Genomic DNA, 13,662 nt, shown 5'->3' on the forward strand with positions numbered 1-13,662 from the left:
AAATGAAAATTTATAATTTATTCAAAATAATTCCAGAATTGAATCTATATTTTATTCAAACTGAAAGAAAAATTGGTACACTTATTTTTAGTTTGAATACATGGTTTTATTTTTTCCAAGTTTTGACCAAAACTTAAATTTTCAATTTCAAGCTTTATTTTTTCAACTATATATATATTTTTTTCAAATGAACAAAACATTTGGCCCCGATTTAGCTCCATAGGAAAGTCCCTCAAATGTTCTTAAGCCTATAGTGGAGGTGTAATTGTTTAGTTTAGGGACAATCTGTTTGATTCTGTTTTCTTCTCATTAATAAAACAAAAACGGTTGTTGTTGTTGTTGTTGTTGTTGTAGCCTATAACCTTTGCAAATATAACTTCTGATAACTGTATTAGGCTCTATGTTAATATACTGTGATATTTGTAATTTTTAAATATATTAATATTTTAAATAATTAAAAGACAATAAGAAAATGCTCAATATCATTGAAAATATTTCAATATTCCTCTTAAGTAATAGTAAAGTAGTAGTAAAAGGTACAGAGTGGTGTATAGGCTACATGCATGTAGACCTATAGAAAAAAATAGAAAATGAAATGGAAAAACAGTAAATTATGAAGAGAATTAAATTCAAACAGATCTGCAGAAACTAGTCTGCTTTGCCAGACCCTCCTCCAAAGCGCACTGGAAGCTGGAGGAGGCAACCACATAGGGCAACCATAGACACTCTTAATACATCCATGTAGACAGTAAAGGCAGAGAATGTCTAATAAGGGGAGAACTTCCACTCTCGGGAAAATTCCGGGTTGGTACAATTGGGCTAACAGGGAGTAAAATAGGGAGTGAACAGGCTCTCCATAGCTCTGGTAAAGGCAACGGAGCAATCCCGGAAGCGATATTACGAATCCCACTATGGCCACGCCAAGACCCGCCCTTCAATAGCGTTCACACACTACTATTGGCCAGGCGTCCATGCTTACATGTACAGGTCCTATCCCCTGACCAATCCCCTAACCCTAACCTTAACCACTCGAGGTAAAATGCCTAACCCCAACCAATCGAGCTGCTTCGTAGGGCGGGTCTTGGCGTGGCCATAGTGGGATTCGTAATTTTGCATCCCGGAAATGGAAAAGACCATGCAGTTCAGTAGTAAATGTCTATGGTAAATGTTAGAGCCCCACCTGCTGGACAAATAAATGAAAAAGACTATCAAACTAGACTCAGGAATTGGGTTTGAAACATGTTAATAGTCTATGGTTTGAAAGGCTTTTTGCCAGAAATGATTTTTTATCTGAGCCTTTGTGAACATGTCCTTTATAAAGCATCTGTATTTTTATTTATTTTTTCTTACCTTTCATCTATTCCACAGCATCCAACAGCTATGGGATCTGCTGCTGGTCCTACTGTTGAGAACAACAACATATCTTTGGGGTCAAGCCGAATATTCGGAATCGGGTCTATTCATGTCTATCTATTGATTCACTCATCTACCAAAATCCATTTGAATATTTTCAAATTTTCACGGCAAATATTGATATATTGTTATGATTAATATAGTATGTAATATTTTTCAAACCAGTCAACTGCAGTAGGCTAGACTCCGGTCCAGACGGTGGCGCTGATGCGCTTGAATCCTGTCTGTAAACCGCAGAAGCAGAGTACTTTCGGAAATGTTAAGGAGTGGGACCAATGAGTGGGACTGTCAGGGACTATAGACTGAGTGGGACCGAGTGGGACGTCCGTCTTTGAAGTTTGTAAAGCCGTGTGTAGATCAGACATGTCGGGCTGCAGGCTGATGAGAGCCATCAGAGTCAGTGAGTTTGGAGCTCCGTCGGTGCTCAGACTCTGTTCAGATGTGACTGTCCCCCAGCCTGGACACAGACAGGTGAGACACACTGAAGCAGCTCAGTCACCAGCACACAGTGGACAGGTGGACAGGTTCAGCATGAATGTCCTTATTGTGCAAGAGTGGCAGTAAAGCTGCTACGCTTTATAACCACGGTGGTATTTTGAAGTTGATCGGACAATATTCCCAAAACTCTGCAAACTGTATATCTGTCTATATGGTTACTGAATATCCATATTTATTCTGTTATTTATTCAGGCCTATATTCTGTTAATACACTGTATATTATTCTTACTACTATTATAATGTTACTGCTACTACATTGCACATATTTGTACATGTTCATACATTGTTCTTATTTATTCTGCTCTTAGGTGACTGCTAATACACTGCACATATTTATATTTAATTTATATTACTCTAAACCACCTTCTATAAACCAACTGTATACTACTGTCTACACTGCACTATATTTCTTGTCCTGTCTAAGTATGCACCACCTGTCTATACTTTGTACTGTATCACATTGCACTTTTCTGCTTTTTTTTGCACTTCTGATTGGACGCAAACTGCATTTTGTTGTCTTTGTACTTGCACTCTGCACAATGACAATAAAGTTTAATCTAATCTAATCTAACAATATTCCCAAAACCTGTCACTTGTCTTTATGCAAACACACGCCTAACTTTACAGCTATTTAGCATTTTTCCTGGTCACATTCAATAGGCTACATCAGACAGTTGTTTAGGGTGAATAGCCCACAACATTATAATAAAGCCAACCGAGTGCATGTTATGAATATAAAAAAGCAATAAATACAAGATATCATTTGAATTAAAACATTGAGCTACTATGCAATTGAACTGGTGAAACATAAGAACATACTGTATGTCTGTTGTGCTTAGCCTTTGGCTGTTGTTATGTCATTTAATCTCTCATATCCCCATAAAAACGTTTACATATAAATGTATCTGCCTAAAATGTAGGCTATTAGATGTGGTCTCAACTGTTTTGCATGATTTACAGCTCTTCCATGTCCACTGTCTCTGTGCTGTAGGTGTTGATTCGTGTCCATGCCTGTGGAGTGAACCCTGTGGAAACTTACATCCGGGCCGGGACCTACGCCCGTAAGCCCCCCCTGCCATACACACCGGGCACAGACGTTGCTGGAGTGGTGGAAACTGTTGGAGAAGGAGTCACTGCAGTGAAGGTCTGAGGAAAAAACACATGAGAAATGGTGGATACATTGGACATTATTTCATTTAGCTTCTAAGATATTATGGCATCCTTGACTAAAACACAACACATTTACATTTACAATACATTTAAAGCCATGATTTCTATTACTGATAATATACCCCAGCAGACTATTTTACAAACAATTCTGTGGGTGGAGTGATGTTTCTGCATGCCTGTGCTAAATTGAAACTTAATTATTTTACTCTTAATGTTATTGGAAATCAGTGTTACTGTAGAGTTGGCCTCACAGCCTGAATACTGCAGGTAGTGTGCCTTCACTAAAAACAAGCTTCGAGGAAGTTAGGAGAGTTAGGAGAGACATGTGGCAAAGTACACACTGTTCACTAAACGTCTCTGGCTTACACAAGAGTAACACTGATGTTTTTTAGAGTCTACTGTACAGATTTGATCAGAGTGTATACACTCTGGGATCTACTGTAAACTGTAACCGTTCATGGTCTTCTCACTTCTGCCAAAAATAGAATACTAGAAGAAATATTTCATTTTAAAAATAATAATAATAATAATAATAATAATAATAGGCAAACTTCAGGATAGGTCTAAAATTCAGGTCTAAAATGAGTGTACATAATATACACACATCACTAGTAGGTGTAAGGCTACTGGAGAAAGGTAGTGTCTGCACACTGACGCCAATCCACAAATTAATTCAAACGTTTTGATCCCAGCTGGATCTGCTTGACTTAACTACATGTGTCAAACATTGAGACATCAGGGATTGCAATCACCTTTAAAGTGAGACTACTGCTACAGCTTTGCTTGTTCTGGTATGGCCAATAGCTTATGGTGGCTAATGCTAGCTAGTTAGCAAACTTCTGGTTCATGTGAACCAGTGAGAGGCTGCTGTCATTTTTTACAGTAAATCAGAGTTGTGTGTGTGTGTGTGTGTGTGTGTGTGTGTGTGTGTTCTGCAGGCAGGCGATCGCGTGTTCACCACAGCCACAGAGTCGGGAGGTTATGCAGAGTACACTGTAGCAGCCGATGAGTGTGTCCACAAGCTGCCCGATGCTTTACACTTCAGCCAGGGGGCAGCCATAGGGATCCCTTACTTCACCGCCTACAGAGCTCTGGTTCACAAGTAAGACCACCGACACATGCTGGTGGATGAGGTGTCTAGGTCTGAATTAAGCTCTTTACCTTTTCTTTCATATCACTTTTTGAACTTTAGTTGTGCACACAACGTTTTATTTACACTTTCTCAAAATGATTCTTCAACTACATATTTTTTACACATCTCCAGGTTCTACTGTACCTGTTAGAACAAATCTGTATTAAAAAAAAGTTTGTTTACACGATAAAAAAAGGCAACAAACAATTCGATGACACAATTTAACGAGCTCATAACCTAGACCTTGTCTTTAACCCATATAACGCCAACCGATTAAAATGTTAGCACAAATAAGCACAAATAAAAGTTGATTGTAGCTTCACTGATGATTTTTTTTTGGGGATGAATAGGGAAGTCAGAAAGCATTAAGAAACAGACTAAAGCAGGGGTGGCCAACCAGTTCAGCATAAAGAGCCACAAAAAAATACGCACCATAGCAAAAAGCCACATGCACGTCCACATTACAACAGCAACAGTGACTTCCAGATCTAATGAAAGTCATAATACATAGCAGTTTTCATAGGTTTTTTTTCTTAGTTAGATTGACTCAGTGGGAAACCTGTTATCCACAATCCTTTTTAGGTCTGGTTGTACTCGGTTGTGGCCACTCTTTCAGAAATCTGGGGCAGCTTTTATTCTTCAGGTTGCAGTCGGTCCATAAAAAAACTCTGCTGCATTATTTTTTATTTTAAAATAATTGGCAAATGTATTGGCAAATGCATCATTCAAATGCTTTTTTTTTTGCTTATCTGAAATTTTTCAAAAAGTAAAAAAAAAAAAAAAAAAAAAAAAATCCACCAATAACACAGCCCTCAGCCACACAGTAAGAGCCTCAAAGGAGCAGGCAAAGAGCCGCATACGGCTCAAGAGCCACAGGTTTCGCCACCCCTGGACTAAAGCATTGTTGGTGTAGCAACTTCTTTGCTACCTCCATAAGCAGCAGATAGGCTGAGTCAGGGAACTATCACCTGTATGATTCACCGTTTGAATAATTCAGATCCACTTTGTGATATGCTTTCAAAGATTTAAAGTTCATTTGAAAGTCCAGTTGCCTGAAAAATACTGCATAAAGGTGAACGTGGTTGTGTTGAAACTGCGGTAATACTGCGGTCAACAGAAAATGCAAAATTCCAAACTCACCCCCTCTCTAACCTCCGCCATACATGACGTCCTACATTACGTAATAGGTGAAGAAATTATCAAACATAACATGGCTCCTATAGTTGGTTTCCACCTTTTCATGGGATTTGTATACAATCATTAAAATCTAGAACACCAGACTTAAGCAAGCCAGTTCATCGCAGATTTTATGACTAAAATGTGTTTTACCTGATGTGTGTTGCAGAGCTCGAGCCAAAGCTGGAGAGACCGTTCTCATCCATGGAGCCAGTGGAGGGGTACAACTTCTGTGACTTTTTTTCTAATTATATTAAAAATCCAAATGGTTTCCACAACCACATTGCACGTATGTATGTGTGCGTGCGTATGTTTAGGTGGGTGTGGCAGCGTGCCAGTTGTCCCGTGCTCTGGGTCTCAAGGTGTTGGGGACAGCGGGGACACCAGAGGGAATGAAGCTGGTTCTTAACAACGGAGCTCACCTGGCCTTTAATCACAGAGAAGAGGGCTACACCGATCAAATCATGGTATACACACCATACACACACGCACGCACACACACACACCGTGCACACACACACACACACACCACGCAGGAACACCAGAAGGAAAAGAACTAGTCATGAGTGAAGCTCACCAAGCATTTAAACATGGATTAACCTTTATTCCTTAAAGCTTATCTTGGTTCCATCATATCTATTATGTTTTAGTAGTGGTTACAGAAGTATACATTTTGTGTGTGTGTGTGTGTGTGTGTGTGTGTGTGTGTGTGTGTGTGTGTGTGTGTGTGTGTGTGTGTGTGTGTGTGTGTGTGTGTGTGTGTGTGTGTGTGTGTGTGTGTGTGTGTGTGTGTGTGTGTGTGTGTGTGTGTGTGTGTGTGTTCCAGGAAGCCGCAGAGGCATAGATGTGATAGTAGAGATGCTGTCAAACGTCAACCTCAGTAAAGACCTCCAGATGTTGGCCTTTGGGGGACGTGTTACGGTCAGTAGGACTACAGGCCAGGGGCCACATTCACAAAGGATCTTCTCTTAACACAAGCACTCTTCCTAAAATGCACTAAGGGCCCTATGTTGCACCTGGTGCAGCGCAGCGCAAATACCGACGCAAGTGTCTTTGCTAGTTTAAGACCGACGCAGTTGTCAATTGCCCGTCCAGCGCCTGTGTCGTTTAAATAGCAAATGCACCTGCGCCCCTCTGTGCGCCCATGGGCGTGCCAGTCTTACAGGGAGGTGTGTTCAGGTGAATTATTGGCCTATTGCTATCTTAAGGCAGCGGGAAGTGATCGCAGCATTGACCAACAAAAACCTGGTCTAAAGTCAATAACGCAGCATTTCATTGTTATTTTAACAGCGCATTAGTAAAGTGCGCCTAGGCTAGTACACAGCGCGCACACATTATGCTTGTTACACACACAGGGAAGCTCAACAACACACAAACATGCAAAAGATTACAAATACAAATATTACGGTGCAAATCCGCCATCATCAAAGCAATGCGCCAAGGTACAAACGCGCCTGGCTTTTAAATAGAATGGGAGGTGACACTCTGATTGGTTCATTGCATATTACGCCCAAAACACACCTATGTACTAATTAAAGCACTAAGTACAACCCTTTTGAACCATGCGCCCTGCGCACAGACCCATTTTTCTGCTGTCAAACTAGCAAAAGTGGATTTGGACACGCCCTAAACTCACCTGCACCATGCGCTTCACGCCGTGCGCTTAGATCGTTAAAATAAAAATAATTTTCCTAACCAAGAGTCAACTCTTAAGATCTTCTCACAAAGCTGCTGAGAGATACTTTTGCTAAGGGACCGAGAGAATGCCCAAGCTAAGAGAAGGGACAGAGTGGATGAACTTACTCACTATGTCTACAGTGACTTGTTGACATGGAGCAAATTTGGTAGCGGGGGAGATACGGCGTCACTCCAACATTTTCAAAAACGCTCAGAGTAGTAGTTGTTCCCCAGTGTAGCTTGTTCCTGTACATTTTTCAAATACATCTTCATCTTTCTTTCTCTTTTATTTTAGATCATTGGCAGCAGAGGCTCCATAGAGATCAACCCCAGAGACACCATGGCTAAAGAGAGCAGCATCATGGGAGTGGCTCTTTTCTTTGCTACACCGGTACAAAGCAGTGACATCACACAAGTCATGTTTTAAGCACACATTTTCTGGATTTAAAAGCCTACACATACTTTGGATGATGACATTTGGCTGTTTCCTGCATCGTAGCTGTGTGAAAAAAAAATCCTGAAACAATGTTGCGGCTAGTTAAAATAACTTTTGTACATCTCTTCCTTTCCTGCTCCTCTCTAAGGAGGAGAACAAGGAGTGTGCAGCGCTGCTCTACGCAGGGATGGAAGCTGGTTGGCTGCGTCCAGTCGTCGGTTCCCAGTATCCGCTTGACAAAGCCGCCCAGGCCCACCATGACATCATTGAGTGTCCCGGGGCTGCTGGGAAGACTGTCTTGACCATGTGATGACGTAATCATATCACAGGTCAAAGGTCACCAAGTAGGGTTTTGGCTGTTCATAAAGGGGAGAGCAAAACAATGGTTTATGTGGTTATATTAAGCTTTGAATGATTACTGATAATTACCGTTGACATTTGAAGGGGTTACTACTAATGTGCTGATTTATCATCACTGCCAGTCTGCAAAACATACATAAAAAATATATGAGAGCAGTTAAACAGACTAAGTTTCGGGCCACAAAACCAAAACAAATGGTTACAAAAGTGCTCTGTAGAGCTGAGAAGCGCTGTGCGTCGGCACTACATGTGTCCCTATTAACATTACTAATAGTAGTTTGCAGCTTTAAGTGAATGTTTAAAATAGATGGATGTGCAGGGTTTCCGACTGTACATTGGGTCTTATTTAATCATGAAGGTGCCAAAAAAATTTCCAGCCGACTGCTGGTGACAGACACCAGTGCTTGAGTTGTGGACTGAGAGTATGGAATTAATTGAATTGCTCACTACAGTGGTCTCAAGACCCAAATCCCCAAATGTGATCTGTGCTCAAGAATCCCCCACCGTAACTCAACTCGTCTAAGTCGTCCGTCTGGTGATATCATTGATTTCCTGCTGACGGTGGACAGTGTTGCAAACATCCATTCTTTCTTAGACGGAAAATCTTTTCTCTATCTTTGATTTTAAAGACACTTGAGAAGACGGGAACTATGCATAGGTACTATATTAAACCATTTGTAAAATTGTGAATGAAAATAAAAATAAAAGACTAACATGACACAACAACTACATTTTTGGAATATTTTTGTGACAGTCCCATTAAACAATATTGACATTTGGGGAAAAGGAAAATAATGGGAAAGAGTCAAAGGCTCGTTTCTGAGAGGTAGCTGAGTCATACACGACACCTGTGTGTCTCAGGTGACAGACAGCTCTACTGAGCATGCTCCACAGAGGGCCCGTAACTTGAGCTAGACAGACACAGTTCCACAGTATTTGCTACATCACTGTAGCAACCAGTAAATGATGGACTTTAAGCCCCACAGTGCTACAGCTCACTGTTATGGATTAATATGTCAGTGGAGTGTACCATGGACCAGGTTCTTTTTAACGGGTAAGCAGTTTGTAATGGAATCTTTAAATGATCTTGAACTCTAGTCATTTCTTTGGTTTAGGTTCTGTAGATGTTCAGACACTAAAGCCAGACAGAAGCTGAATCAATGGAATTTTAGAAAAAAACATCCTCACAAGTTCAAGTGATCTCTTTTGGTTATTGTGGTGAATGTTATTCAGCTGTGTGTATATTTAATTGTATATTTTCTTGAAGTATTGTCACTGTCTACTCACGCTTGCAGGATGGAGGGAGAAGACATTTGGCTAAAGCTGGGGATCAGTCAACTAGTAGGCAACAAACCTGATTCCCAGGGTTAGGTCATAGTTTTTGATTGGGTCAACAACTAAAAATATGGAGGGAGAGAAAAATAAAAAATATTTTTTAATCTAATAGAGAAATGTAACCTCGTGGACCACACAGTAATGGGACATTAAAGTGCTTCAATGTTTTAGGTGAGTTTGTAGTTCAATAACTGCAATAACTGACACAACTGACAAGGATTTCTCAGGTCAGACATCTAATCATCTATCTATCTATCTATCTATCATTATACTCAATCAAATCACAAAATGATGACAAAGAGGTTCAAAGAACGACCACATTTGATTAATTTCAATTTTAAGCAAAAATGTTGCTTGAAAATTAAATACTGAATCGCTTATTACTGCAAGTTTAAGCTATATGTCACTATGTGTTGTCTTCTGTGCTAGGTTTTTAGGAATGAATAACCAAATATGTTTTTTCTTTTGAAATTGCTCAAACTCTGTTGTCATTCTATTGATCTACTCTGGTTTATGGATTTAATGGAAAGATTACAGTTGTGGAGTAACTCGTATTTGTTCATCAGAGGACAGCTCACTGCAGGAGAGTCCATTAGGAAAAGAGCTTTAGCAGAAACATGATAGGCCTCAATCTGCTACAATGTCTGGCTGTCATCCATCAGTCCGCATCCTCTGGGGACAACTCCCTCTAACGATACCCCACACACACACACACACACACACAAACACAGACGTCAGTTCATTGCCAACACGTGTCACTGTTGGTTTGCCTAGCAACTCAGAGCAAACGGTGACAACTGGCTCATCAGCAGCGCCGTTGTCACCTGGTATTAAAATCCGATCTGAGTGATTCGATCACAAGTGGACAGCTCTAGGTAGAGAGGTTCGCAAACTTTGGTCCAAGGACACAGTGAGGTCCCTGATGGGGCTCCAGAGGGCCCCACGCAATCTGAAGAAGAGTTCACTTCAATTCCTTTAATCCTTATAAACTAAATTCACATGTCCAAATGACAGACATCCCAATCTGTTCCTCAATGTCACAGCACTCATAAAAACCCTGACCCAAGACAATTTATTATAATCGCCCATGATATATTTTTTAACAATACTTGGAGCATATAAATGTCTGATATTTAGTATAAAGACTGTACTCTCAGGATTAACTGTATTTTATACTGTATATACCATTGGGCAGACTGGGGATGACTGTAACACCTTTTGTTTTAGCACCTATAACTCCCTGAATTTTTGTCTACTACAAATAGCAATGTGTCCAACTATATCACATAATTAATTGATGTCAAATACATTGTTACAACTGGCCCCACTACCTGGGGTAAGTTGTAACATTAAGAATGAAGAATTAAAAATGAGATAAGACCACGCAAAACTACTAAGTGGTTCGCAGAGAACAAAAAGAACTCACCACTGACTTAAATCACTTTAAGAATGACTGTAATCCACAATGATGAGCTGTTGTTGATACATATTATTAGGACATATGATTAGAACATAGCATGCACTATAATAAGTGTTTCTCTCTTTCTCTCGCTCTCTCTCTACACATATATATATGTATATTTACATGTGTCATTAGGGGTTAGTTGTTACAACCATCCCCACCCTTGTCAGCCATTGTTTAGCTAGCTGTAGCAGCATGACTGTTTGAAATGAAATACCTCACATTTTACCAAAGATACTACTCTCCAATCTGATAGAGGTTACATAATTCTAACTTCAACAGTATCAGTACTAATCAAAATATAGACTTGGTCCAAAAATTACTTTCATACCTGAAAATCAGTGTTGTAGCTGTAAAATCTGCACACTTCACACAGCTATGACATTTACATGCAAGGTCAGGAAGTAGTCCTACATGAAAGTAATGTCATGACTCTCAGGTCCTCCCTTTTTTTTCTGTATCACAAAATTAGAGGGCGTGAAGAGAAAAAATATTTTTTTTACCCCAGGTTTGGATTTGGTTTAGTTTTTGAAAATCAATCTCAACCAAATGGCTTTGTGGTCAGAAGGATAACACACAAAGCTAAAAAAAAACAAAAAACTAAAAAAAACAGCACCGACATTGCTGTTGGTGATGTTTAGATAATTGATTGTTGCTTTCAATCAGATCTTGACAATGATGCAGCTGTATGGGGTTGCAGCCCTTTGGAAGAGATGCTACCTCATCACCATGTTACCTCTACTGTAACACAACATGACCAGTAAGTATATACACAATGGATTTCTATTATCTGTTTCACCAAATAATATTGTGGACATTGTGCCTGTAACAGTGACCTATGCCACTTGCCATAGTTGAGAAATTAAAGAGTTAAAGTTGAGAAACATTTGGAAAAAGTTCCAAATATATTTTTCTTTGACTCTGGTGGTAGTCTGTACAGCTGTTTTACAGAGGAGGAGTGAACCCAGAGTAACAGAACATTATTATTATTATTATTACTATTAGCTGAAGTAGAACCGCAATATAGTTTGGCAAACTCTGAGTTGTTAGAAAGAAGATATCTGCCCTAGAGATGGCTGCCTTTTCTCAAGTATGATGGCACTTTGCTTATGGTGTTAAAAGCTAAAAAAAATACATTTGAAAAACTCAACAACAATGTCTGTTTCTGGAAATCATGACCCGGTTACTTAAGATAATTCACAGACCTGGTTGTGAGCAGTTTCATGTAGGAACTATTTTCTCTCTACCAAACTACACCCACTAAACAAGAGAAGACAGACATCTTTACCGCTGATATCTCCAATACTGGGCAACTCACACTATCACACAATCTAGATTGATAAATACCACTACGTATTATCCCATTATACATATACATAAATTATACAATATGTAATTTTCATACAGTTTTTATTGTGGAAATGTGAATTTGTCTGCAGGTATTTTGCTGATGTTGCTGCTGTCAGTCATCAGAACCCAGTGTGTGTCCCCTGTCCCATCATGCCCTGCTTCCTGTGTGGTTTGTTCTGAAGATGCCCTCATCTGTCACAGACTGGCTAACATTATTGGTAACACAAAGACATTTACAGCAAAAGACTTTGTTTCATGTCATCCAGTCTAAATGGCAGTAATTGTGTTAGATTGAATTCCCCCTCACATACACTGCAGTAATATGACACAACGTTGTAGTATATTACCCCTGGGACCTAATGTGCTTACAGGACTGTACTGTATGTGTTAACTGTGTGTGTGTGTGACCAGACGCTCCAGGCACGACCCAGGCTCTGCTGCTAACAGAAGGCTCCATCTCCACAGTCCAGCCTGCTTCTCTGTCTGACCTCAGCAACGTTACAGTCATAGGTTAGTCAGTACTGTGTGTGCATTTGTGTGTACGTGTGTGTTGTTGCATTTTACAGAACATTTTACATTCTCTTTCGGAAAATAAGAATGCGCCAGGTAGCTGCTTGCCAGATGCACCCACTAGGTGTGAAAATTCTACACTCAGTGGCTTTAAAATGTTGCAAGTATGAAATATAAGTATGTCTGTCCATCTTCCAGGTCTGAGTCATAACCATATCTCAGTGCTGGGTGAGAAGCCCTTCAGAAACCTGCCGTTCCTCAACACCTTACTGCTGGACCACAACTTCCTGACCAGCCAGGCCCTACAGGGGGGAGCTCTGACCAATCTAACCCGGCTAGAAGTCCTCGCCCTGGGCCAGAACCTTATTAACATGGTGGGTACCTCTTCAGGGGGAAAACATTTATCTGGGAAGATATTTGAAATAGACTGTACTTTAAGTAACCACAAAGCTTGTACCTTTTCCTCTGATATGATTCTCTATGTTGATGTGCAGATCCAAGGAGTCTGGTTTGAAGGTAACAAAGCCCTGCGGAGCCTGAAGCTAGAGGGAAACTTGCTCACCAGTTTGGACCCTGGTTCCTTCCCTCTTAATGACCTCAGAGATCTGGAGAGTCTGGATCTGTCAGATAACCTGATATATCATCTGCATAGAAACACGTCAGTACATTTGTAATGTGTTTTTCATACTTTATCGCAAGAGCACACAGTTTACATTTCCAATTGCTTACAGTATTTTTTGCATTCTCCCAGTACTATATAACTACAACACATGTATACAGTATGATCCTGTCTTACGATCTTAGCTTTGGTAGGTTGTGGAGTCTGCAGACTCTGGATCTGTCCAGGAACCGTCTGAGTTCTGCTCCTGCTGAGGCTTTTTCTTACCTCAGCTGGCTGACAAACCTCAACCTGGACCTCAACACATGGAACTGCTCCTGTCAGCTGCTTGAGCTGGCGGCCTTCCTGTCCACCTTCATACAACAACCAGACAAGGTGCAGGAGTTCTTCTTCAACCTGAACACATTTTTAATGCAGCTTCACTTATTTCAGAAACCGGCGCAGTAAAATAAATTATTGAAGATAAAAGAGGAGAAACATTTCATTTGGTGAGTGCAAATTATGACAAATACCAGCACTGTATT

The 13,662-nt window shown here is 40.2% G+C and overlaps 1 protein-coding gene across 1 annotated transcript; it reads left to right on the plus strand.

The window, feature by feature from the left end:
- Window positions 1-1,644: 1,644 nt before the first annotated feature.
- On the plus strand, window positions 1,645-8,591 carry cryz (crystallin, zeta (quinone reductase)). The gene is made up of 8 exons (XM_028593383.1): window positions 1,645-1,884; window positions 2,903-3,055; window positions 4,020-4,183; window positions 5,559-5,610; window positions 5,707-5,864; window positions 6,217-6,310; window positions 7,362-7,457; window positions 7,651-8,591. The coding sequence occupies exons 1-8, from the start codon at window positions 1,777-1,779 to the stop codon at window positions 7,810-7,812; spliced, it is 987 nt and encodes a 328-aa protein (XP_028449184.1). The 5' UTR covers window positions 1,645-1,776; the 3' UTR covers window positions 7,813-8,591.
- Window positions 8,592-13,662: the final 5,071 nt, after the last annotated feature.

This window comes from Perca flavescens, chromosome 12, assembly GCF_004354835.1.
Source record: "Perca flavescens isolate YP-PL-M2 chromosome 12, PFLA_1.0, whole genome shotgun sequence".
NCBI lineage: Eukaryota > Metazoa > Chordata > Actinopteri > Perciformes > Percidae > Perca > Perca flavescens.